Source organism: Anser brachyrhynchus (genome assembly GCF_964034855.1).
Source record: "Anser brachyrhynchus genome assembly, chromosome: Z".
Lineage (NCBI taxonomy): Eukaryota > Metazoa > Chordata > Aves > Anseriformes > Anatidae > Anser > Anser brachyrhynchus.
Window position 1 is genome coordinate 21484442 of NC_137697.1, and position 25451 is coordinate 21509892.

Here is a 25451-nt window from a genome sequence, read left to right on the forward strand (position 1 = left end):
CAGCTGTAGCCAGAGTTCAGTGCTGTAAATTATTGTGAAGGGATTTTCTATCGCATTGTTTGCATTACAAAAAGAACAATTAAGAAAGTATCAGGATAAATGAAGGCTAGCAAACGTAAGTACTCTCTGCTCCCGGGTGCCTGACAGAAAATCTTTAAAACTTGGTGTTGAATTTCTACTTATTATTGCCCAGAGGTAACATCAATGAAAGCAATTCTCTCCAGGATCACATGCAACAGCTATTGTTCCAACAGCTGCCACAGGAAGGTTATACCCGACATGGGGTGTGCTGACACCAACGACTACACACCTCTCTGTCAAAGGGCAGAACAAATTTGACACCTGAATTAATTCAGCACACCCACCTATGACATGCTTTATCGGAAGACTGGACTGGAGAGAGATGCGGGAAACCTCTGGAGAACAAGTCTTACAAGAAGAGGGACCTGGGATTGTTCAGTCTGGAGAAGAGGAGGCTCAGGGGCAACCTTACCGCACTCTACAGGTACCTTAAAGGAGGCTGTAGCGAGGTGGGGGTTGGTCTGTTCTCCCATGTGCCTGGTGACAGGACAAGGGGGAATGGGCTAAAGTTGTGCCAGGGGAGGTTTAGGTTGGATGTTTGGAAGAACGTCTTTACTGAAAGGGTTGTTAGGGATTGGAATGGGCTGCCCAGGGAAGTGGTTGAGTCACCATCCCTGGAGGTCTTTAAAAGACATTTAGATGTAGAGCTTAGTGATACGGTTTAGTGGAGGACCTGTTAGTGTTAGGTCAGAGGTCGGACTCAGTGATCTTGGAGGCCTCTTCCAATCTAGATGATTCTGTGATTTGTAACATCACTGCACCAACCGCTTAGAGCAGCTATTTGGGGAATTTCCTCTAGCTGGGTGAATTGGTCTAACAGGAAACGCTTAAGAGTGAAGGAGTTCCGACAAATAATTATTTTATTTTATTTTATTTTATTTTATTTTATTTTATTTTATTTTATTTTATTTTATTTTATTTTATTTTATTTTATTTTATTTTATTTTATTTATTTTAAATTAACTTTACACAAAAATATCTGTCAGCAGCAGTTCTCCAACCAGCAAAAAAAAACTGGCTCTCCCTGACCACCCCCAGTCCCCACACCGGTACCACGAAACCGCCCCCCCCGCCCGCGGCCCACTCACCGCCGCCCCCTCCCTCCCCAACGGCCGCCCACAGCCCCCCAACGGCCGCCCCCCACCACCACCAGCGGCCGCCCACGTCCCGCTCTGCAAACCCGGGAGCGCCGCCGGCCAATCAGCGCGCGGAAGCCCCTGACAGGCAGCGAGGGGCGGGGAGCGAAGCGCCGCCTAATTGGCCGTTTCCCACCAAGCTGCCCAATCAGAGAGTGCTTTGCATAAGCGGGCTGAGCCAATCGGAGGGGCGCTTCTTCTTCCGCTCCGGTAGTTTGAAACCGTCGTGTCCAACGGCCGGCTCCAGCAGTTGCCCGCAGGTGAGAGGGGCGGCGGGGGCGGCCGGGGCGCTGCGCCGCCGGGTGGTTGGCCTAGCTGCCTTGGAGGCTCTGCTTTTAGGGGAAAAATGTAAAAATCAGCTCACGTACGAAGTGATACTCCCTGCTGCCTGCCCACCCGTGTGCCTCCCGGGTCTGTTCGCGGCGCCCCGCGGTTTGGCCTTGTTTTCGCTGGCTGGCACAGCGGCGCCGCGGTGTCGCCCCCCTGTCGCCTGTGCAGGCCTCAGGGGAGGCTGCAGAGCGGCTTGAGAACGCGGGCTGGAGCGGTGCTACTTCGTGCTTGTAAGTTGAAAGGGGCCCTGTGAGGAGCAGAACCCGCACCTGGGGTGGAGCCCCCTGATCTGAGTGCAGCGTTAAATTATTTGAAAAGCAACGCTGTTTGTCAAAAACAAACCCAAAAGCACAAAGTTCCAAGCGCAGCTGGAGGAATTCAAATTTAATGGTAAAAACAGCCATGGTGAGCCAGACCAGAGACCTTCAAAGTCGTGTACTCTTCCTAAAAGTAGCTGCCTTAGCATTTTAGTTATACATATGTGGTTTGGAGGAAATTGGCACTGTTAACAGCGATCTTGCTTTAATGAAGTTATATATAGGTGTGTTGGCAAGCAGTTGGGGAAGATGAGAACACAGTAAGCATGAAGGTGCTCCTCTCACTAGTATCTGCCCATCTAGTGATTTGCACCTCAGCAAATCACTGTATTGATGTCTTACCTAATACCCCTTGACAGATACCTGGTTTTGAAACTTGTCCAGTATTTTCTTGATCAGGTCAAAGCAGATAACTTATTCTCGGCACGAAGTGGCAATGACATCTGCAAACCTCAGCTTAAAACAAGTGTAATTATGCTCTCATAGTAATCTGATCTGTTCCTCTGCATGTAAGCAGATTTCTAGAATTCTGAGTTTACTAGGATTTTGTACAGGAATGTTGCGATAATCAAAATGAAAGTTTGGACCATAGGCAGGAATACAGGAGGTACGGATAGGGAAAACAAATGTGAGGAAAGCTGAAAAATTAAGTAGTAAACTGTTAGTGGGAATCTAAAGTGATGTTGAAGTCAGTAAAGGCAGTCAAGTCGGAGACCTGATGGACACAGTGGAGGGCTAGCCCACAGAGATAAAGGGATAGTAAGAGAAGTCACACACTGAGCTTGAGTTGACAGTGACTCTCATAAGGTGGCATCAAATAGATAAGCTGCAGTTTTAGGTTTGGAGAGCGGCATGGAGTGGAAAGGTAAGCATTATTTGTGTCAAAGGAACCCACTGAGTTTTGGAAGACCACAAACTTGAGCATAGTTTCTGTGATATGCAGAGAACTATATATGCTAGACTGAGTGTTAAGGGAACAATCTCAGAAGGCTGAAAATAAAAGTCAGAACAGTGGTCTTAAATTAATGAACAAACTTTGCAGAAGTGACTTAAGAGTGACCCTTTTTCCACTTCATTAGACTCATCAGTGTTCATGTGAAACTTAGTTGGCCTCCTGCTTCTTAGAAGGACTGATGGTAGTTCAGTTCTGGTCTCTTCTCAATCCATTTAACAGTATTTGTAATTTGTTAAACAATTCTAATTCCTATCAGTGCTAGGTAGTTAACTAGTCCTTTGTGATCTTCCCTAATGCCTTCCACCATGCGCGCGTGTGCACCCATTTGAATATCTCTAGGACTTTAGGAGTACAGTGCGAGTTATAAAGGATATGGAGTTGAAGCTGACTTTTTAGGATTATCAAAGAATATTTTGGGACTATTAGAGGAATTTATGGACTAAAGAAAAAGGAGGAGGGATGGGGACAGTGCTAGTATAAACTTATTTGAAAAGGTAGGGTAGCCAAAACCAAAGGAACAGATAGTGAATAATTTGTAGGAGCGAGGAAGTATGAAAGTTAAACAGAAGAGAAGGCAATGAAAAAGGAAGCTAATATTTCTTGTCATCTGTACACCACTATACAGCAATAAAAGTATTTTTAAAAACTCCAGAATGTCATATTTTGTACTTAAAAACATGGTGCTTCTATTAGGGGCTCAGTAGTAAGTAGAGAGATGGTAACCAAATTTTTTTGAACCTTGGGCTGTAGGAAATCTCATTTAAAATTGTCTTTAAATCACTTTTAAGATATCCATTGGCACAGAAACTAAATTACCATTCTGAAAGTTGTAGATGCTTATCCATGATGAAGGAAGAATCAGTGTCTAGAGTAACTCAAAGGACTGAGACAATTAACTTACATCTGTATTCCCATATAGAGAGCTGAGTTTATTGCTTTTTTTTTCCTTTTTGATATTTTGAAATGTGATAGCGTTGCTTAAGGAGGATGTTTCCCATCGATTTAATGACAGTACAACTAGCAATTTAAAAATAACATTTCTGTCAGAAAATGCATCTGTTTATTAAACAACTGAGAATATTATAATTGACAGTTTTAAAGGTGTCCTAAAACTAATTTTAAACTTGCATGGTTGTTATCTATACTGTACAAGTACCCTGTTCCTCTTATTATTTATGCTGGTGTTCTTCCCAGGCATATTCTGCTGACAACTCTCTGTCGAAATCTGTCAGGTGATTGTTTTTCACATTTATCAGGCAACTATACTACTATGCCATTTGTTCATTAACGAATTCCCTTTGCTTAATAGTGAGTTCACATTCAATTCTGTAATTCCTTTCATTTCCTTCCACCCCCACCATGTCCTTTGGAGTTTATTCCCCATATTCTATCAAGTTTTCTCAGAAGAGCTTCAGTTCTTCATTGGAGGTTATTATCAAGGCTGCAGTAGACTAAAAGATAGATAGATTTTTCAGAATGTCCTTAAGTTCATTAACATTTCTACAAAATTACCTGCTTCCCTTATCTCCAAAGAATACTTCACTATATCGCTTAGATATTGCTGGAATAGTTGGTGTTACCTGAACCTAAGGCACTACCTGTTCTTCCAATATCTGTCAGTCCTCCTGGGCCTACAACGTGACAACTGAAGCAGAATTGAAAAGGTGGAGAGAGACCAATGTTGATGAGTAAGAGAAGGCTTCAAGGTATTGAACTGAAGTGGTCAGGGCATCATCTCGGCTTGGACTGTGGGAGAAAATCACAGCAGAATGTAGACATTGCTGTGGAACTCTGTAGAAATTTTGTACTGAAGCAAGCTAATAAGCTCCAAACAGTATAATTAAGAATTGACACAGGAGTGTATATGTAAGTTAAGTCTTTTCTCATTCTTTATATGTCTGTTTTAACTGTTTTCTCTATCAGCATATTTTAGTTACCAATATATTTAATGTAAAATTTTATTTTGTATTACCTGAAGCATTAGGTATTAAACTCATAACAATTTTCTGTTATTCTACATTGACTGACTTGTTGCTTTTGGGTTTTCCATGGTTTTATTTAGAAAGTCAATAAAATGGACTCAGAGTCAACGAAAGTCTTTTAATGCTTTTGAGTATGGTTTGGATAAGACAATTAAATAGCTTCCAGTCTGTGCTTATAGCAGTGCATATAATAAGGACACATTCAGGTTACCCCAGCAATGCACATTGAAGTAGTTGCTACAACAGAATCTGTGTTTCTGTGAAAAAGGTTGGAAAACATGCAGTAAACACCTTGGAATTAAAAAGTGAAGTTGAGCTTCTACTGTTGTATAGACTAACTTTGTGCAGGATGTCATCAGATGAGGAGAAAAGCACGAGTCCAGTTTTACCAAAAGACTCAGTTCGGGGCAGTTCTGTTTCTTCAGATCTTCAGGTAGGAAAGAAGCAACCCTATCTGGTTCACTGTTACAACATTTTATTTAGAAATGGGCAATTATGAGGAAATCTAACAAAACTTTCATCTTTATTATGTTTTAGTTGGGCAGTAAAAACAGAAGTAAAATGTGAGATTAAAATATATTCATTTGGATTCCTTTGTGCATTTCCCAAGAAATTTCAATTTATGTAAATTCACATCTAACCTTAAGAGATTAATCAGTGATCGTTACAAGTAAAATAATATAGCTTTCTTATCTTCTTTCTAGTATCAGATTTATATATTAAGTTTTAACAGGAGGCATAAATTTGACAAAGTAGGGTATAAACCCAGTATTTCTGAGGGATGAAGTGTAGCTACATGAGGTTTCTTACATGACGGAAGGAAATGTATGTATGTTCATTTGTTTCCTGCATAAAATATGTCAAAATATGCCAGAGCTGTAATATGCAGAGGGGTGTGTTTTTCTGGGCTCAATATTCTTTTCAAAGGATGCAAAGATACTGGATAAAAGCCATCCTATCCTCTTGAAAGCAGTAGCTTTTCATCCTTAATTTTTTAATAGTTGGTTATTACTATTTGAGTACTTTATGGATTTTTTCCTTAGATAGTGTTCTGTCCAAAAAAGGTTAATTTTGGCAATAAGTTTTGCTGGTTGCCTTGTATAAATGTATCTGTAATTCTGTCACCTGGTGGAATGGGCACATACAGCTGAAGCATCATTAAATTATTTTTTCCTCCTGACTTTGTCCCTTTTAAACTACCTCTTTGTGGTAATTTATATCTGTAGTTCATCTGCTTCTCTGTTTGTGGTCATATCTCATAGATAAGTTTTCTTGATCTGTATTCACCAGTCATAATTCATATGTGTTTCCAATGATTTTTGTAATTGGAAAACAGGATAAAGTCATTGTGCAACAAATTGTGGAAGACCAGAATCTTCTTATATGATGGGGTTGTCTGAGAGGCTTTAAGTTTACCTTGTAGAGAATGATAAAGCTGAGTGGTATCGTTGAATGGTTGCTACTGAGTACATTTCTAGTCTGTCAATGATTTAGTTTTCATATGCAGCACTCTTACTGCAGTGAACTGGATTTGAAAAGGATTTGGGTTTTCTGAAGATGTGATTATTGCTGTAAATCTCAGCAGCTGCCTAATTTCAGTTGGATGACTTGTTTTTAGATGTTTCTGTGAATTTTAAATACTACTTTTTATCTTCGTTTACCCAAATATATTTGCAAATCTGGCTTTATCTGAATGCAAAGCAGATTAATACATAACATAGGCTATGAATGGCTCCTGTAACTCAACACAAATGAAATGGCACACAGAGCCATGTATAAAAATAATTGTGCAAGGTGGAGCTTTTCTAACTGTAAAGCACATTCTGTGGGAAAGATTTTACTATTCTAAAATAAGAACACAGATCGTATAGCTGACCGTTTGTCATATTCATCTTATTGCAGTCTGCAGAACTGTTTTTTTTCTTTCAAGTTTCAGGTTACAATTGGGATACTGTGTTTTCTTTTATATTTGTGTTCAACTTCATCAGTGTTGTAATATTGTAGTTCACGAGTATTTATTTTCAAATTTTTCACTGGATGCTGCCTATTGAAATTTTCTGCAGGTGCATAGAGCATATTTGTGTACATAGTGGATTATTTGAGTTTTATTAAGTTTTAGAACTTCAAAGACTAGATAAATCTCCTGCCTTGATTTCTTTATTTTGCTCAGAATGTCTATAGTAAGATAGACTGTGAGCTAGTGTTTAAATTTGGTGATTCAAAATGAACGACTTTTTCACACCTGACATGTTATCATCTTTGTTGAATTGGGGAGGAATTAGTTTTAAGTTGCTCTTTAGTCATGCAGTCTCTGAAGAATGTTCTAATGTATTCTGCATAATATATTTCTTTTAGATGAGTTAAGGTTAACAAAATTAGCTAAATTTATTTAACTAAGTTAAATAATATATTGGCTTTTTTAGTCTGCTAAATTTTAGCTGTAGAGAATTTTATAAAGATCCATTTTGTTCCTGGTTGAATAACTTATCTGAAGTTATCTGTTTTCTTCTGGCATCTCAAAGAATCTAAACTCTTATCTTTTTTTAAAACTACAGATGTGTACTGGAAGTGGTAGAATCAGTAGTGTGTGTGGATAGAATATTTTAAGATATTCTTTATAAACTTGATCTTAAAACATTTGAATGGACTGAAGTCATGGGAGCAGTAAAACACAACTTCAGTTGGACTAAGTAACTTCGCAATTTTTAATGGCAGGGCTTAATACCAAGGTTTTGTTTTGTTTTGTTTTAACCTATCTGTGTCATTTTATTGACCTGTTAAGAGTGACTTGTTTTTGAGTATGAGCTCATGCACTACAGGATGGCTTATTTTAGGGCATCAAGAGCAACTACATGTCATTAAAAACAACTTGCTTATCTTTTGCTCTTCATGTAGCATTGGATATAAAAGGTTGTACCTTGTAGCAAGGAGTTTAGGTAAATACATAGTAAAGGTGCATAATAAGCATGGCCTAACTACTAATGTGTGTCAGCTTTCTTACTATAAAATGTAACATTATCTTACAATTAAGGTGTGGTTTGCAGGATTATTATCCAATTCTTACACATGGTAAGAATGTATATTGAAAAATACTGCATTGTAAAGTAAGCCAGTTTATGTCTTAGTTTTGATCAGGTTTTATTTGTTTATGCTACATTTTTTCACTTTTTACTTAATTTACCTTTATGAGTTAAATCTAAAAAAAAGATAACCTTGTTGATTTGTGACATTTTTTCTCTTTTACATAGAATACTTCTGTGATACTTTCTCTAAAATACATAGCATATCTTTTTGATATCGTATAGCTTCATATACAATATGAAATTATTTAGACTTCTAATTTTGACATGATAGACAAGAAGATGGGATGTGGAAATCTGAAAGGATTCTGCTAAAATGTATAAAACCTAGCTTCTTAAAATGTTCTCTAGTTAGTTGAAACTGACATAAATGTAAGGGTTACACTAAAAGTTTATAAACATTGTGTTTCAACCGGAAGATTCAACAACGCATTACATGTACCTTAAACTGATTGTTTCCACTCTAACTTTCCCCAGCTTGAAGAGGAAAATGGTTTTTCAATTTACAGTTGGTTTCAGACATTGGAACTCTTTAGGATCCTGAGTAGAGTTAGTAAAATAGTATTGAGTGAAGGAGAAAGTACTGCTGGTGGACTGGTTTAATACTTTCTAATTGGCATTTTTTTCCAATGTTTAATTAATGACACTGCTGGGAATGGATTTTACAATTAAGCCAAATAAAAATACAATATACTTAATACTACTAATCAAATACTGGATAATCAGGTATCTTTTGATGATTGCTGTCAAAGAAATTGTAAAGCCAATTATAATGTTACAGAATGTGAAATGTGACTCTGCTCAGTAGCATCTTTGTCATTGCTCTAAAAATACGCACTTTCTTTTTAATCCTCTGCAGTAATGGCAATGCTCAAAAATAGCGTCAGGTGATTAATAGCTTACATGATCTGGACCTATTTAGATTCTTTTTGTTCGTATTTAAGGTTCTTATTATAATTTTTTTTTTGCTCAATCAGCATCTAACAAAATCTTAAGATATAACTATTTACATAGTTCCATATTACTAAATGCATTATTTGTGTTTAGTTGTAAACAATGTGTTGCAGAAAATGAACCAAGAGGAAAATAAATTATTATAACTGGTATAGCTCAATTCTAAATGGAAAACAGCTCACTTTTGCACCTTTAAGGCAAATCTTAGTTTTCACCCTAATAGGAAAACACAAAAAATTGTCTAAGCCCATTTTTACTTCTTCCTACATATACCCATGTTTTAGGAATGTAATTGTAGCTTTATTATTGTTTGTCATCACTTTGTGACAGGATGAGTACGAAGAGCTGCTTCGTTGTGCTGTAGTGACTCCAAAGTTTGAACAGTGTTTCCCGAAGTGGTCAGAACCTGTCTCCGACCTGAGAGCAGGTGGCCAATTTCCAAGTGTAACAGATGATGCCATATACTGTAAGACTCCAGGTAATACCTGCAAAGCTATGGGTTAAGCTTACAAGAGCAACAATACAGCTTTTTAAATTTCAGTTTCTTATGGTTTCTGTTTTAAAAGAATACACAACTAATGCACATTTTGCACAAGAAGAAATTTAAGAGGGTATTATACTCACTGAAGGGTTCTCTCTGACATAGGTTTCAGGTGACAGTATTGATGTAGTGACAGTTCTTGGTGTTCCCAACTGTGGAATATAGGTTAAAATAAACATTTAACATAGGTGGTGTAATAATGTAGAACAGGGTGCCCTTACTTCATAGTTTGTCAGGTCACAACTGTTTTTGCTAATACTTGCACTGCTGTGATAGATAAATTAGTATTTAAAGTAAGATTGTTTTGAAATGTTAGCTGAAAAGGGCTTTATGGAAACACTACTCATGTCACTATGTGAATGTCATTCTTGTTCTTTTATTTCAGCCACTCTATTCTAATTTTACTTTATTACTTGGCATTCAAGGATGAGTAAACTTAATGTCTTGTGATGCATTACTAACACTGATATTTCTGGTTATACATTATTTGTTTCTGTCACAAGTATTTAGCTTGAGGAACTTTTGTTAATTTAACCTAAAATGAAATACTAAATAATCATTTCTGTGTTATTTCTTTAATTTCTTAACTTACAAAATCAGGAAGAACTTTAATTTCTGTTGTTCAGAAGGTCTGTCACTTTATCATAAAAATGCTTATCTACATTTTTCTGTTCACTCCTTTTTTGGAACCTTGAGGACAGATTTTTCTCTTCATTTTAGGGGATTGTGGGGTATAAAATAGTAGATGATTTTACAGATAGACTCTAAGCAGTTTTGAAGTGATATGTAAACCTGATGCTAATTGTCTTCATTGCAGTAAATGTTGTTTGTGGCTATGGCTAATGTATGAGAATTGGCCATGTTGATCAGAGCTAAATAATTCTGATAGCAGGAATTTACCAGTGTAGCAAAGGACAATCCAGATACTGAAAGATGTTTTATACATTCATAGTAGAAATAGCCATGACTAAAAACTAAGTACATCTTCTGAAGTTGTGTGTTGTCTTCGTTGTGTATTAAGCTGTTAAAGCAAAGACTATGATTAAAGCGAGGATGGCAGTATTGGTAACTTTTTGTGGTAGAATTAGCAAAAGGTAACTATTAAGCAGTCTACGATTTGCACAACCAAAGATCATTCTGTGGCTACTGTCAAGAGTCCAGTAGTCTCTGATAAGGTTCTCTTAGATATTCCACAGGAGGAAGCTTTAGTGTTTTTTAATACCAGTCCACTCACCTGAAGATACTAGATGTTACACAGTCTCGATTTAGCAGAGTGATACGGCAATATACTGAAATCATAACGCAAGTACAATGTAGAAATTATAATATATGGTTAGATCAAAATACAAACATGATTCCTATTACTGGTATCTTCACTCCCTGTCATGACACTGGCTATCCCCAAGTCACTGGGGAGGAAAATGTGGGTTAAAGCCAGCTCAAACTCTTCAAAGTTATTTTAATGTTTGCTCAGTGTTTATACTCAGTAAAAGGTTGAGCACCCTATGTGCTTCCCCCACACTCATCTGACTAGCACAGGTGGAGTACATTCCCACTTCTTGATTAACTAAGGCTGCTTAAACAACCAGTTGGTCCATTAAGCTGATACAGCCATTCATAAAAATAAAAGAAAAAGAAGGGGAAAAAAAAGAAAAAAGGCCACCCTCAGTCCTCCTCAGTGCTGAGATATGTTCAGGTTTCTTTATAACAGCTGTGCTTACTCCTTGTAACAGGGTTACTTCCTTGATCTTCATGAGCACATCACTGTGCCTGTCTCCTCTGAACTATTTTCCATCATAGAGGTATGTTGATGAGTAACAAGAGCAGATTGCAAGGATTCAAGCACAATTGCAAAATTCTGGAATTGTGGAGAACTTCCAGGACAGGTTCTGGAAGTCTTTCTGGATCTGAGAAGTTGCACTTAAAAGGGGAGCAGAAGATTTCATACTGAGCTATTTGCAATTGTATTATGGAGCAAATTCCAGTTTGGATCTTGCCGCTGTAGTTACTTACTGTGGTGCCTTGGAAAGAAATGATATTATACTTGTCGGTGAAAATTTTGAATTGCAGTTTATGTATTGTTCATTATAATGCAATTTATAATATTATTAAAATGCAATCTATCTTTTATTTTCAAAATGAAAAAAAATGATTTAAAAACAGTAAAGGAGAAACTCTTGATCTGCTCAGGCTGAGGCAAGAAAAATATTTTCATGGCCCCCATGATGCTTCCATTAACAAGGCACTATTACAATTTCTAGTGCTTTACTACTTTAACAAAACATGTTTGCCATTCAAAATGACTCTTCTCTCTCAGTCTGGGAGAGAGCTTATTTCCTTGAAACAGTGCTTGAAACCATCTAGTTGTAGAAAGAAAGTTACAACTTTATTTCAACTTCTAAAGTGATATGACTAACATCTGTCCAGCTCTTGTGTAGAACCTCCAGTGTTGGATCAGGGTTATCCCTTATTAGGATGGTGTTTGCCACAGTTTTAATGGCCTTAGAACACCATTTGTTTCCAGATACTAATGAGTGACACAAGACATTGGATAAACAGTGAAAATGTAGCTAAATTCATGTTCAATATTATACTTCTGATACTGATAGATCAACAAGTTGTTCCAAAGGACAGTTGATTTTTTTGTTTGTGTGTGTAGCTCCATTTTTCCATTTGGCATTACTACTTTTTCCTACTAAAAATCAGTCTCCTTGAAATTTGTTCTTTCCCTGTCATGTTCTAATGCTGTTGCTGTGTTAAAAAGCAAAGTAATGTTGTTAGCATATTGTTCTTTAACTTTGTAAAACAAAATGAAGGTCTGTTCTGTAATGTTAAGACCTAAAAGTTTTCACTTATGCAGAGGTATTCAAACTTGCATTTTCTAACAGCTTTTCCATGTGGTGTTGGTAGTGAGACCAACAGTTGCCAATATCATGTGATGCCTTCTGAAAAAGTTGTTTGTGGAGGGTTCTTTGGTCTCATATTTTGACTTTTTCCTCAGGTTTTTAAAACTGAAGTTAATGTTTCCACTCTGACTGTAAAATTCCAATTATTGGTATCCTATATTTGTTACAGTAAATTTAATGATACATGTGTTCACTAAAAGCTTCCAGTTAAATAAGAAAAGTAATTGGAATAAAATATGCTGTACTATTCAATCCAATGTCCAAATGCTTTTAAACTTTGAAACTAAATTTTAATTTCCTGTTCTTGTTATCAGATTAGTTAATTAAGTTTGAAGAAGAGGAAGAGTGGAGCAATAAATTCTTTGTAGCAAAGACGTGTAATGATGACTCATACCCAAACAGTGGGAAAATTCCTTCTCTTCAGTCTACCAGTCTTCAGTATTGATCCATTAATACTCTGAGAGTATTTTAAAAAAAATAACTGTGTATTTTAACAAATTGCTACCCTTAGCCTGTGCCAGGTGATAACATTGTGAGAATTTTTAACATCTGTCTAACCTTCATCTGTATGAAAAAGTAAATGGTTTCTGTGGCGTATTTTGAAAGTCAAGAGAAAGAAATAAGTACTTTTAAATTATTTTTTAAAGAAAAAAAGGCTTCCCCCCACAGTGAAGAAATAGGTAAAAATTCACATTGAGAAATAGGGAAAACACGTTGAGAATAGGAGAAATTTGCTTCTAGTTTGTTCTCTTATGTCCAGAAATATCTTGACTGTTGAATCTCTTGACTGTTGTTCATGGTATCTTTCAAAGACTAACCTTGAATAGGAGCTACTTGATCTTCATTAAAATAGTAGGAGACTTACCTTCCTAAGAATATCTACCAAGCATTCTCAATATCAGTTTTAGTGAAACTCTCAAAAATACCAATTCTTTGTCAGACTGAAAAAAATATAAATCTTTACCTTCTTCTGAATCTTTTTTCGTTTTGCTAAATACAAGTGATCTGATAATTTTTGGGGAGAGGGAAATAAGCTGGTGAGCTGAAAAAAACTTGCTTTCTCTCTGCTCCATGAGAACTTGATTCAAAGACTACACTAGGAAAAAGCTGTCCATTTAAGCATTCAGGAGTTGGACTGAATAAAAGCCTTATAATCCCTTAGGTCTGTGATTGTGATGTTTGAAAATCTCTAACACTATTTTAAGATTACATACCTATTATAATGTTACATACTTTCTTCTTTGAGTACACCTCTCTCCCTGAAATGTAGTATTTTAGTTCTACTTGCCACTTAGTATTCCAAACATTTGCATATACTAGCAGAAAAAGTTAATCTGTAGTATGCATCTGTAGCATAAAACAAACCTATGGTTTGCTGTTGCAAATGTGCAACAGAATGCCACTGTCTTCAGGAGTTTACAGTCTCATTACGGAAAATGGCAAAAGCTTTTAGATTTCTGACCTTGGATGTTAACCAAAAAGGAATCCATGTTGAGAGTTTTTGTTTCTTTCAGTGCTTTTTTTTCCATCTTGGTACTTGCTGTCATCATCCTCTTTAACATGAAATGACATTCAAAGATTCTGTGTAGGGGAGAAGTAGTTTTAATTGGATTACTGTTACAATGTGACTGTTGGCTTAAATATGCCTGTGTCTTGAAGGCATGGATTTGAATTAGGTTCTATTTGGTGTACATGGGGAAAGGAGGTTTCTGATGGCTTAAATGTTTGGGTTTTTTGGTTGGTTTTTTTTGTGTGTGTGCCTGGCTTCTGACTTACATCCAGAATTCAGATCAGTTAGCCTTCCCAGAGTACCAATCCTTATTCTCTGTTTCATTTTTAGACCTTATGTCACTAAAGGAGCCTTCTGAGGCCAATATGGATCGGCTTTGTCCTGTTTCAGAAGAGACATCTTCACAAGGGTCCACAGATACTCCAAGAGAAATCGATGAAACCACAACAACTGAATTAACTGTACCTGATGAAAAAATAACTCAAATAGAAAATATACTTGATCTCTGGAGTGGCAGTCTTAAGGTATTTATTTTGTATAGATTCCTTAAAAATAAAATACAGATGTCAGTGTGCTATCATAGAATGTGTAGGAAAAGCTGTAGTGTGATAGCATTGCAAAATGCTCATTTTCTTTGTGTTTTTAGTTCTTTTGTTTTTGCATATTATATTAAGCACTAGGCTGTTTTATTACAAACACTAACTTCAAAAAAAAGTTTGGATTAACTTTCTACATTAGGGATGTTCAGTTATTGTCGTTCAATAGTTCATTATGTCTGGTAATATTTATAGGCACAAACAGCCTGCACGATAGAGGCATCATTGTATAGATTCATGCCTCCTTAACTGCAGAGTGTTTTAAGATTAAAAGACTGGGGAGGAGAGAAGTTTACTAACTTCACTATTGTCATGCCTTTAACTTTTCAGACAAGTGTTCTGACTGAATTGAGAAAATGGAGGCTGAATTTTATCGAACATCACAAGCTTCAAATGAGACAAGAAAAAGAGAAACATGCTGCACATGTGAGACAATTGACCAATCAGATGGAAAACTTGAAAGAATTGCTACACACATATGAAATCTCTATAGGCAGAAAAGATGAGGTAGTATTTCAATTTCATAGATCAAATTGTCCTCTTTAAAAAAAAAAAGTACACCAACTTCTTTGCACTATCTATTTGAAAAAATTCTTGCAACTAGTAACATAGAGAAGTAAATAATATATTTAGATTGTGTAGTGGAAAAATGAATCATTGTTGCTAATAACCTACTAACAATGGAAATTTAACATGTATGTAAATATTTTACGTGGTTTGCATTTTAAACTTAGTGTCTATTGTTGTTAACTTATTTTGTGAAGATCACACGTCTATTATGCTCTTACTTGACTGAAATTGTATGAAATTCTGTATTGAAACTTAGGAATTTTGTACTATTAGTCAGATAACCACGTTTATTCCGGAGTAATTTTTGAGTATCATTCATCAGTGTGTGTTTAATGATAGCATAAATATTACTCTTCATAATTTTTATGCGGTAGTTAGAATAGCTTTAAATGGAAGTTACTCCCAGGAGTCCGAAGAATTTGTCAGTGTTACCCACTGGAATTGCTCAGAAGTGACTGATGGCAGAATCTAGCTTAAGAGATTAAGCAAAAACGTACAGAAATGCTCAGTGATTTGATACCCAGTTTACATCATGCCTTATTTTTAATCAGGGAACCTCAGCTGCTTCTGCTATTTATACTAATTAAAATATATATATATATATGTATACATATATATATGAGTTGGTAGTAGAAGTCCCCAGCTGAATTCTCTGTCCAGTAGATCAACCTACCTCAGATTTTTTGGTAGTTTTAGTCCTATGTGGGATCTTTCTTGAGATCTTTTAAGCAGAAAGTTTTAGCAGTTTAACTGTTTTAACTTCTGTTAAATTTAACTGTTGTTAATTCGATTTTTTTTTTATTTCTGAGCAACTACTTAGCTTGCTTATTCTATTCAGAAAATTGAGTACATTTTCTGCAGGTAAGTTATTTCTTTGCACTTCAATTAACAGTGCACTAAAGCAAACATTTAATAATACCAATAGTATAATAGTTCCTGGTGCATCAAAATTCTCCTTGCAAATTAATGATTCTTCTGACCTTCTGCTACAATAATGTATGACTGTAAGGAGATAAACAGAAGCCCGCAGATGCAGAATGAAATAAGAAGTCAAATCAACTTCTCGTATAATTAAAGAGTAAGTGTCTTAAGTGCTGCAGAGTCTCAGTGAGAGTTGAATGTTATTCCTGATTTGAACTTTAATTGTGGTTTCCTACTTGATTAAAGTAAGTGGAAGATTTAGTAAAAGGCTGCTGCTAAAAGTAAATGCTTTAAGTGAAAATAACTGATGTAGAAAGTACATTCTATTTGACCTTACTAAGATCATAACTATTGAAATAATATTTTTGCAGGTGATTACTAACTTGACCCAAGCATTAGAAATGAAGAAGGAGAGAATAGAGTTAATGAGAAAGTTTACATTGTGGCGGATTCAGCAACTTAAAGCCAAACAAGAGGTACATGTGCAAAATAAAAATGTGATGAAAATGAAACCTTTGAACTCAAAAGAGTCAGAGTTGGTGCAGTTCCTGTTATAGCTGGAAGAAATGGCAGTGATTCTGTTTTGATGTCTTAGGCAATGTCAAAAATACAGTTTGAAAGCATCAATCCTTTTTAGAAAAATGCTGCTGTCAGAATATTCTCTGGGATCAGGAAAAAAATCAAAATACACTTGTTTTGGATATTGGTTTGCTCCAATTACTGTTATCAGCTTGCAACAAATCACTGTAGCTTGCAGTATCTGCATTTTGAAGTAAGTGAGGAGGGATTTTTTCTAAATTTTAAATAAATAACTTTTGAGCAATGAAATTATTAAATACCACATCTTACATTTTGGGGACCCAGTTTCACAGGTAAAACTTCAGTTGCCAAAACTTGAACTAGTTAAGAGCTAGTCACATGCAAAATGTGGGGCATTGTGTCAGACATTGTAAACACCTTGCTAAATTAAGTATGACAGAAAATAAGGATCCCATGTCAAGGCTGCAAACGTCTCCCAGTCTAGACTGTTAAAAAGGACAAGCTGATATTCAAGCCCTTTGTTTAGTGGCACATATTCTGGGCTAGACTCAGGTTTATTGACACTGTTTTGTGTAACCTAGTTCATTGTGTTTTCTAATGCTGAGGACAGTAATGGTTCTTAACTTGTGTGCAGGCAGAAACACTGAGCTGCTGATGCAATGTGCCACAGTGAAGCAGTACACAAACATGTAACTCGGTTATTACTGTGGTCTATGTAATATGTGGCAAAACAGTCATCCCCAGTCTCTTAAGTACTTAAGTTTTTAACCATATGTGAAGCAAGTGCAAGTTTGCTCTATTTGTTTCCTAAGGAATATGCGAACAGAATAGCAGACAGACAATTCCAGGCAGCTTTGAAGAAGAAAGTATGGACAGCATGGCGCTCTCTTAGTGAAGAAAGATGGAAAGAAAAAGTAGCAAAAGCCTGTCAGCTAAGGGCAGAAGATGTCTGTGTTCAGCTCACCAATGATTATGAAGCCAAAATTGCAGAGGTAAAATAAGGTTTCTTTTTTTATTCCTCTACTCCTTCCCTCAATACCTCACTCCCAGTTTCTTAGCAAGCTTGAAAAAACTGATGACTTTCCAGCAGAAAAGAGCTCCCATACACAGGAAAAGACATGAGGAAATCTAGGATCTCTCCTATGGATGGTTGCCATTATAGATGTGATGTTTTGTCCCCAGCGTTTGATGTAAAATGTTGCTGATCTACGCACACAGGTGAAGTAAATGGCACCCTTACTGAAACAGGCTCTTAAAAAACTATTTGCCCACCAATAGGGATTATTCTTGTTTCCTAGGAGTACACCGTTAGTATTTGCTATGCAGTTTGAGTTCTCAATAAAGAACAAAGTCTTAATAGAAATAAGACTATTACTATTATTAATGACCATTCAGAATACAGTATTTTTTTTATAACAGACACTCTGTTAAAGGCTGGTTTTGTCATCAACTTGCCAATCACACTCGTTGAAAAATTTTCAAAGTTTAAGTTAAAGATAGGTTATCAACATACACACTAGTGCTTGTTAAGTAAAAAAGATGCATTTTTAAAGCTTTCTATTTTAGAAAGAAATTAAACCTAGAATTTTTAAGAACTGTCTTACCAAATGTGACTTACCAGCCACAGTTACATTGAAATAATGTCCTTTGACTCAGGTGCATACAGCTGTATGCACCATACTTGGAAAATTAGAGCTACAGTTCAGAAAATTCAGTTTCTGGTAAGTGACTAAGTCATTCCAAACAGAGTGAGTAATTTCAAACAGTGGGAGTTGTGTTTTGAAATAATATGAACCCCACCTGAGGATGATGAATTTTGGAAAATGCAACAAAGGGAAAAAACAAAATCAATAAGTAGTAAGTTACAAGATTAACTTGGTTTGTCTTTTCTCAGTATTTGTAGTTATTTACAAAGGCCAGAAAAGTGGGATTGCTGATGACAATTCACCCTGTGCTTAAATAGTTTTCTAACCCTCATTTCTTGGAGTGTTATGGGAAACTAGATTCCTGAGGATATCTAGCTTTGCCAACATGCATAATTTCTGGAAGACAAAATCTGGCAAGATAAATTTCTGCATAGTTGGTTAGGGTCTAGCAATCCTTTCAAAAGTGTTCTTTTCATTGGTTTGCTCTAGTAGAAATAATGTGCTGTAGTACAAATAACTGACAGATAACTAACTGTTTATCCCTGGCAAACCACATATTCTGAAGTTAAAATGCTTCTCATTGTAAACACAGTAAGTGACTTTTAAAACTAATTGAGGAATTATGTTCATGTTTTGCATTCAGAAGTACAAGACAGCTGTTTCCATATTCTTTTTTTTGTAGCTAACTGCTACTTTGGAGCAAACAAAAGCTGAGATTCTGAGACTGCACAGTGAAAGAGAACAGTATGAAGACACCATGAAGAAAGCCTTCATGCGTGGTGTTTGTGCTTTGAATCTGGAAGCAATGACCATGTTTCAGGGCAAGGACAGCAGGACAGATCCTGGTCAGTATAAAAAGTAGCCTTGGTTTGGTAGTTTGTGGGTTTTGTTGTTATTGTTTGTTGTCTTCTGTTATTTCTTTTAAAGGATTCTCCTTTTTTTTTTCTTTTGTTTTTTAAGTGTGAGGACTTAATGACAATACAAACTTTATCAAACTGTTATTGCTTTAAAAAGTCCCATTGAATATGTTAAGAAATACTTTGCTGAACTTCTCACTGCTATGGTTCAATGTAGAGCAGGTTTCCTTCATCAGGCCTTGCTCTGGGTGTGGTAACCTGCAACTGAAAGCAGAACAAGAAGCTGGAGTTGGCAAGCTTCGTAGAATACTCTGGAAGATTACCAAGAATTCTGTCAGCACCCAGGTTATGGCAGAGGAAAATGCTGGAAAATACTGGAAAATACTGCAACAAATCTGCTTTTCCCAGACTTTTCTCTCTTCGTTCTTAATCTTGCCTGTTTATGCAAAAAGGGCAAGTAAGTCTCCCGGGTTCTGTATTTACTAGGAGTGCTGTGCTGGAACAGGAAAGACCACTGTAATCACAGCTGCACATTCATAAAACTTGTGTAGCGATGCAGAAAAGAGCTGGACACCCCTACTGATGTAATGAACTCACCCCCTCAGAATGAGACAGTGTACAGCATTAGAAGCATGATCTTAATGATGCAGCAGCCTACATCAAAAAGTAATACCTCTGCCAGCAGATGTTCTGCACCTGTATGTGTGTCTTAGCAACCAGCTATACTGGCAGCAGTTAATAGCCTTAGACAGGTAACTTCAGTTCCTAAACCCTTAACAATCTTATACCAGAAGTTTCTGAAGTACTTCAGAGAATTTCCTCCACAGAAATATTAGGGCCTAAATGTAGGTGTGAAGAAGAAGAAAAAAAAAAATCTAAAGGTACAAAACGGCACTTACTTCAGTAGCTGTCAGATCCTGTTAAACATAACAGTCTTTCTTCAAATATAACGTTGGCTAAGTATGGTAGCTGTGTGCTAGTACAAACATGGGATCAGTATCTGAGGAACAGAATGAATGAATTCAGTATCTTCAAGGAATCGTGAATAAAGTTTCAGGGCATTGCCCAAGTACTCTACTTCTCCATGTGTAGAAACAATTGTTCTCTCAAGTTTTATCTTACATACAAAAATGTCCCACTACCTGTGAGCCAGTGGGTCTCACAGCTGATGGTGAGTGGTGTTAAATAGGAAAGCCTTGTTTCTGTAAACTTGAGAAGAAAAGGGTAAGTAGGAAGGGAATATAGAAAAATGAACTCTAGATGCTGTGACCAATCTCTGGGGTTCATGTATCAAACATTTTGCTTGATTTGGTATGATGCAGAAGTGGTACCTAGCGATTTTGCTGTGTTGGACACTGCTGGAGCACCTGTACCCAGTTTTTCAGGTGTCCAGCATGACGCTGTGTAATTTTCTGTGGTCACTGTAGTATTTACTCATCAGGGTTCATAACGCCTCATAGTCTCAGGTGTCCTTGGTCCCATGCCTGTCTTCTTCCACTGCTTCCTATACCATGCTCTCCCCTGTCCCAGCCACACTAGTCTCTTTTTTTGTGGCAGCTAGACAGTGCTTTTAATGAAGGCAGTTACAGAATGATTTAACATAGTTGAACAACTGCTTATTTGCATTTCTGCTCAGGTATAACAAGACTGACAAGGACATTAGATGATTTAAAACATGAGAGAGATGATTATTCTGTTTTGTTCTAGTTTGTAATCTGTGGACCTTAAAAATGCTATGTGCCATTCAGTGATGCATTTATACAAACGCTGCAGTGCCACCTATTGTCACTGCAAGTAAAAGCAGAATTTGACTCCATAAGAGAGTTATGAGTAGGTTATTAATAGTATGCAAGTATTGCGACTTTAATGGGACCATAGCATTTGGAGTCAGTGTTGATGATCCAAAATCTATGGCTGATTTAATCTTGGGTGATTTTATTATTTTTTTTTAACTAGGAGCCAGAAGAATTCACATTCTGTTATTACATAAATACCACTGCATTTTTAAGTAACATAAATCAGATCTGATTGGTTTGTAAGTGGGCATTAGTCCTGTCTGCGTGTAAGTTTAATGTGCATGTGTATATGCATTATTGGTACAAAATGTGTATTATGGCAAGTTTTCACTCATGAAATCCTCGAGTATTGTACTGATATAACTACTTACTGTATTTTTCTTGCTCAGTTAAAAAAATAACAAAAAAGCAACTGTCCCATGGTGTCACTCAGGTCCCTGGAATGAGCAGAATTCCTAATAGCATCATCTGCTTTAGAAACAGAAGAGTAAACTAAAATATTTATCTTTGTGTCCCTTCAGGAAGTTTGTATTCTAAAAGAAAAGGCAAAAACTGCTTGAAAAGATTCTGTGCTTAAGTCTACAGATCTGACGTCCTCAGGATATCTGCACTGAGAGACAAAAGAAGGCTGCTGCATAGCCAAGACTCTGTCTAAACAGTTTGCACATGATCAGGCTGACCCAGATTGAAGGGGAGATGAGGACTGTAGGGCACCCATAGAATCTCCCAACCCTACAGCCATGACATGGCCAGCATTGCAGCCATTGTCCGTGCAGATGAGGTGTTGCTGGGCACAATCTACAAAATCACAGTACGTTCTTGGAAAAGTTAAAATAACATTTTGTGTTCCTGACAAAGAATCCTCTTAAGGATCTTACACCCTGTCAGAAGCTCAGTATGGCCTTTCCCTCCTTCATTGGTTGCTCTCTACTTGAACTAGCTTTTGGCCCTAAGTGTAAGGGCAGCTCTTTCACAATGGAAAGCTCTTTCACAGGAGTGTTGAGATATAACACAGAAACAAGCCCCCTGAAAATACTTCTGAAAAGCTTCTGAAAAGAAGGGTCAAAAGAAAGATTTATATGTTTGTGTGTGTGTAGATGTATGTATCTATAGAGAACGGACTGATCCTTTTAATAAGTTATACAGAAATCCCGAAAGAATACTAAACTTTTTGTTGTGAGTTATCTCATTTCCCCTTAGGGTTTGCTAAATTATGTGTTGATCCCATTACTTTGTGTTTCAAATAATAGATATAGGAAGTAGGAGAGATGATAATGGTGCCATTGTTGCAGGAATACTACCTCCTTCACAATACAATCCCCCCTCACCACCACCTCCACCAGCAACTGCTCTTCAGATGGATGACTTGGTAAGTGTGTACGTATTCACCAGTGGTGAAAACATACTTCCTGCATTGGGGCCTGGGGCTTTTTAAAGAAAAATATAATAGCCCATTAATTGGAGGAATTTGAACTCTAAGGATAAAAAGAAACCTATGAGTGTGTCCAGACTTCATCATATAATTGAAGTGGTTAAGTCATGGTTGCTGTGACTTGATATACTTACATTTAGCTGTTTTTATTTTCGAGAAAATGCATTAAGCTACTGAAGACAAGGTCGCTATAACAAGCAGAATTTGCTTTCTAAGGTTCTTTCTGGAAAAAAAAAAAAAAAAGTTGTTAAACACCTGTTTGCCAAAGAAACTAAGCTTGCTATTATCTGGGGAAAAAAAAAAAGGAAACAGGCTTCACTTGAAACTTCTTTTTTAAAAATGCAATGTATATGGACTCTGAGGAGATTCAACTTACTGTCCTGCCATGTCAAATTATCCAGGTTATTATCCAGTAGCTTGAAAATTCTGGACCTACACAGAGTCATGCTCAAGACACAGCCACTGTAAAATAGTTCCACACTAGGGTACAGGCTAGATTGGAGAAGACATGCTTGCCTATCTTCCCAATTTTCCATGCTAAGAATATCGAATATTATTCACTCTGCTTCCAGCAATACTTGGACAAACGTTTGAAAAAAAAAGTGAAAACGGTAATAAAACATTTGAAAAAAAAAAAAGTTAAATTTAGAAGGGTAATTGGAATAGTCAAAAGACTGTCCATCTGAAGAGTAAAATTGTATTTTGGGGAATGTTATATATACTTATTCTTTAAACTCTGATTTCATTCAGTTTTCTACCCATCTGGGTCATGCAAGCACTTCTCAGACCAGGCTAGACTCTGATTCTCCAGTAATCATCAGTAGCACAGCTGCAGGATCTGGGGTGACATCAACTCAAAAACTGGTAACATGCTAAAATTAATTTGTTTTGTATTTTAAGACAATCACAATAAATTTTAGTTTGGATATAATTTTATTTCCACTTTTTTCGGAGCAACACAAGTGTGTAGTTAAAGTGCCATGGAGTTCACTTAGATGTATGAAGACACTAGCTTGTAAATGCTCATTTATGTTACAGAAAACCCATTTTTCTTAGGAAGAGTTTTAACTGATTTTGGAGCAAAGAAAAAGAAGAACAATGAAGAACAAAAGTGCATATGCACTTACATGTAGCGTAACAGGAACAACTGGTGTTTCATATGATACCATGGTGTTCTTAAAAAAAAAAAGTTTTGCTTTTGCTAACCCTTATAACTTTTCTCAAGGATCCTCTGCAGTGTTCTCCTTTTCTATTCCCATCTGATAATTTGCTACTAGTCAACAGAGCAAGATGCAACATCTTATTGCATCTGCTGTCACTGCTAGAAAGACTTGCAAGGGTGACAGAAGTGCTTGCAGCTGTCACTAGAGTATGCAGCCAGTGAGCAAAGCTAAACTATCCATGTTGCTTGATTTTTGTCAAATTAGCCTTACTCCCCACAGTGTAGTAGTCACTTACGCTAAACACTATCTCTGTGGAAAAAGACAGAATTAACCAGGTAGCAACTAGACAGTGCAAATTCAGTCCCATGTAACATAACTGTATTACATGCAGTGTCCTATGTTCTATTAGGAAGTGGCTAATAAAACTAAGTGGATATACTAAAGCACTGTAAATATTACATTTACAAATGTTAGCAATTAATATTTTTTTTTTTTTGTAGCCCATGGCAAAAGTAATAACATCTGCTCAGCAGAAAGCAGGAAGAACGATCACTGCTCGAATCACAGGCCGATCTGATATGGGACAAAAGCACAGAATTTGTGGTAGTTTAGCAGTGATGGGAGTTGCTCCACCCATGAGTTCAGTCGTTGTTGAAAAACACCATCCAGTCACTCAGGTAAGTCAGAATTATGCTTGTAACAATATTCTGAATGCAACATACCTGGTAAAATTTTAAATAGAAATGACCAAGATGAAGAGACAATTAGACAAGGCTCAGATTTGAGTCCTGCTTAAAATAATGTGCAATACTGTCTTTGGGCTGGGTAGAATGAGCTCATAGTGAGGTGAGGAGAGGAAGTAAATACTGCCACTTTATCTGTCTTGATTCTGTATTAATTATTTTACAGGCAGAGTAGTTTTGGTTGTCTCTTTCTTGGCCAGATCTTCTGTGAGTTTTCATTGCAGCAGAGGGCTTATAAAAAAGATGGAGAGTGACTTTTTACTCGGGCAGATAATGACAAGACAAGAGGGAATTGATTTAAACTAAAGAGGGGAGATTCACCTAGAGGTTCGTAGGAAATTCTTCATTTAGAGGGTGGTGAGGCACTGGAAAAAGTTGCCCAGGGAAGTCGTGGATGCCCCATCCCTGGAGGTGTTCAAGACTAGGTTGGATGGTCCTGTTTGCTCAAGTATTCCCAGATCCGATCCTCTTCCACCAAAGGTACATCTTCCTTGCTCCAGCCATTCAGCCTGGCCTCTGGAACCTGGAATTCCTGAGGACCAGTCTTGCTGGTAAAGACTGAGGCAAAGAACACATTCTGTACCTCTGCCTTTTCACTGTCCCAGGTAACCAGGTCTCCTCTTTCCTTAAGGAGAGGGCCCACATGTTCCCTAGTCTTCCTTCTGTACTGAGGTACTTGTAGAAGCCCTTCTTGTTGCCTTTGATGTCTTTGGCATGATTCAATTCTATCTGGGCATTAGCTCAGAGGTTTAGCATTTTTCTTTGTGTTCTGAGAACTGTCTGTTACAGATTAAGAGAATGAGTCTTTTTTCTTCTTTAAGTCACCTTTTTTTTTTAAGTGTATTTCAGCTTGAATTTAATCTACAGCTCACTTGAAGCTATTTTAGTGCTTTTTTTTTTTTTCCACTACTAAGCCTTTTGTTGTATCTGATTACTTTTCAGCAAACCATATCCCAAGCCACTGCTGCTAAATATCCTCGAACTGTGCTCCATTCTTCCGGTTCTACTGCTGTGAGATCTGCAGGACAACTTGGACGAATGCTTCAGAGCCAAACTCATACCGGTGTTCAGTCAATAAAAGTTGTTGACTGAGTGAATATCCTTTACACTGGTGGGAAGTTTTATCAAGATACAATTTAAACCTCTTCCGGGTCCTTTCAAATTTGATGTAGCAAGGCCTAAATTATGTATCATGTTTTTACCCTTAAAAAAAGAAGTGTTTATAGTAAGCATCCAGAGGGGGAAAATGACCTTGAAATGTTGTTCTACCTCCCAACTATTTGAGAACTTATTTTATTAAGATAAACACTTTATTTAAATAATCTTTTTGCACACTTTTAAATAAAGGATAAAATGTGATTTTTTTGTCTGAAGTGTTTGGTTTTTTTAACTTCC

The 25451-nt window shown here is 36.8% G+C and overlaps 1 protein-coding gene across 8 annotated transcripts; it reads left to right on the forward strand.

The window, feature by feature from the left end:
- The first annotated feature begins 388 nt into the window (after positions 1-388).
- Positions 389-25415, forward strand: POC5 (POC5 centriolar protein). Of its 8 annotated transcripts, none has more exons than XM_080573604.1 (11): positions 389-505; positions 9166-9313; positions 14123-14316; positions 14719-14895; positions 16251-16355; positions 17232-17411; positions 18748-18910; positions 21969-22087; positions 22901-23014; positions 23814-23990; positions 24999-25415. In XM_080573604.1, exons 1-11 carry the CDS (start codon positions 404-406, stop codon positions 25146-25148), a joined length of 1629 nt encoding a protein of 542 aa, XP_080429730.1. In that variant the 5' UTR covers positions 389-403; the 3' UTR covers positions 25149-25415. The 8 variants fall into 8 exon arrangements, with proteins under 8 accessions (XP_080429730.1, XP_080429731.1, XP_080429733.1 ...); XM_080573605.1 differs by having other exon boundaries at positions 22011-22087; XM_080573609.1 differs by lacking the exon at positions 389-505 and adding an exon at positions 1506-1777.
- The last annotated feature ends 36 nt before the right edge of the window (positions 25416-25451 follow it).

Bases quoted from the DNA above. Each gene is read 5' to 3' on its own strand.
- POC5 (XM_080573604.1), top strand. From the start codon at position 404: ATGCGGGAAACCTCTGGAGAACAAGTCTTACAAGAAGAGGGACCTGGG. The intron at 16,356-17,231 runs GTACATGTGCAA...TTGTTTCCTAAG, and splicing joins AACTTAAAGCCAAACAAGAG to GAATATGCGAACAGAATAGC. The intron at 23,015-23,813 runs GTAACATGCTAA...TTTTTTTTGTAG, and splicing joins TGACATCAACTCAAAAACTG to CCCATGGCAAAAGTAATAAC.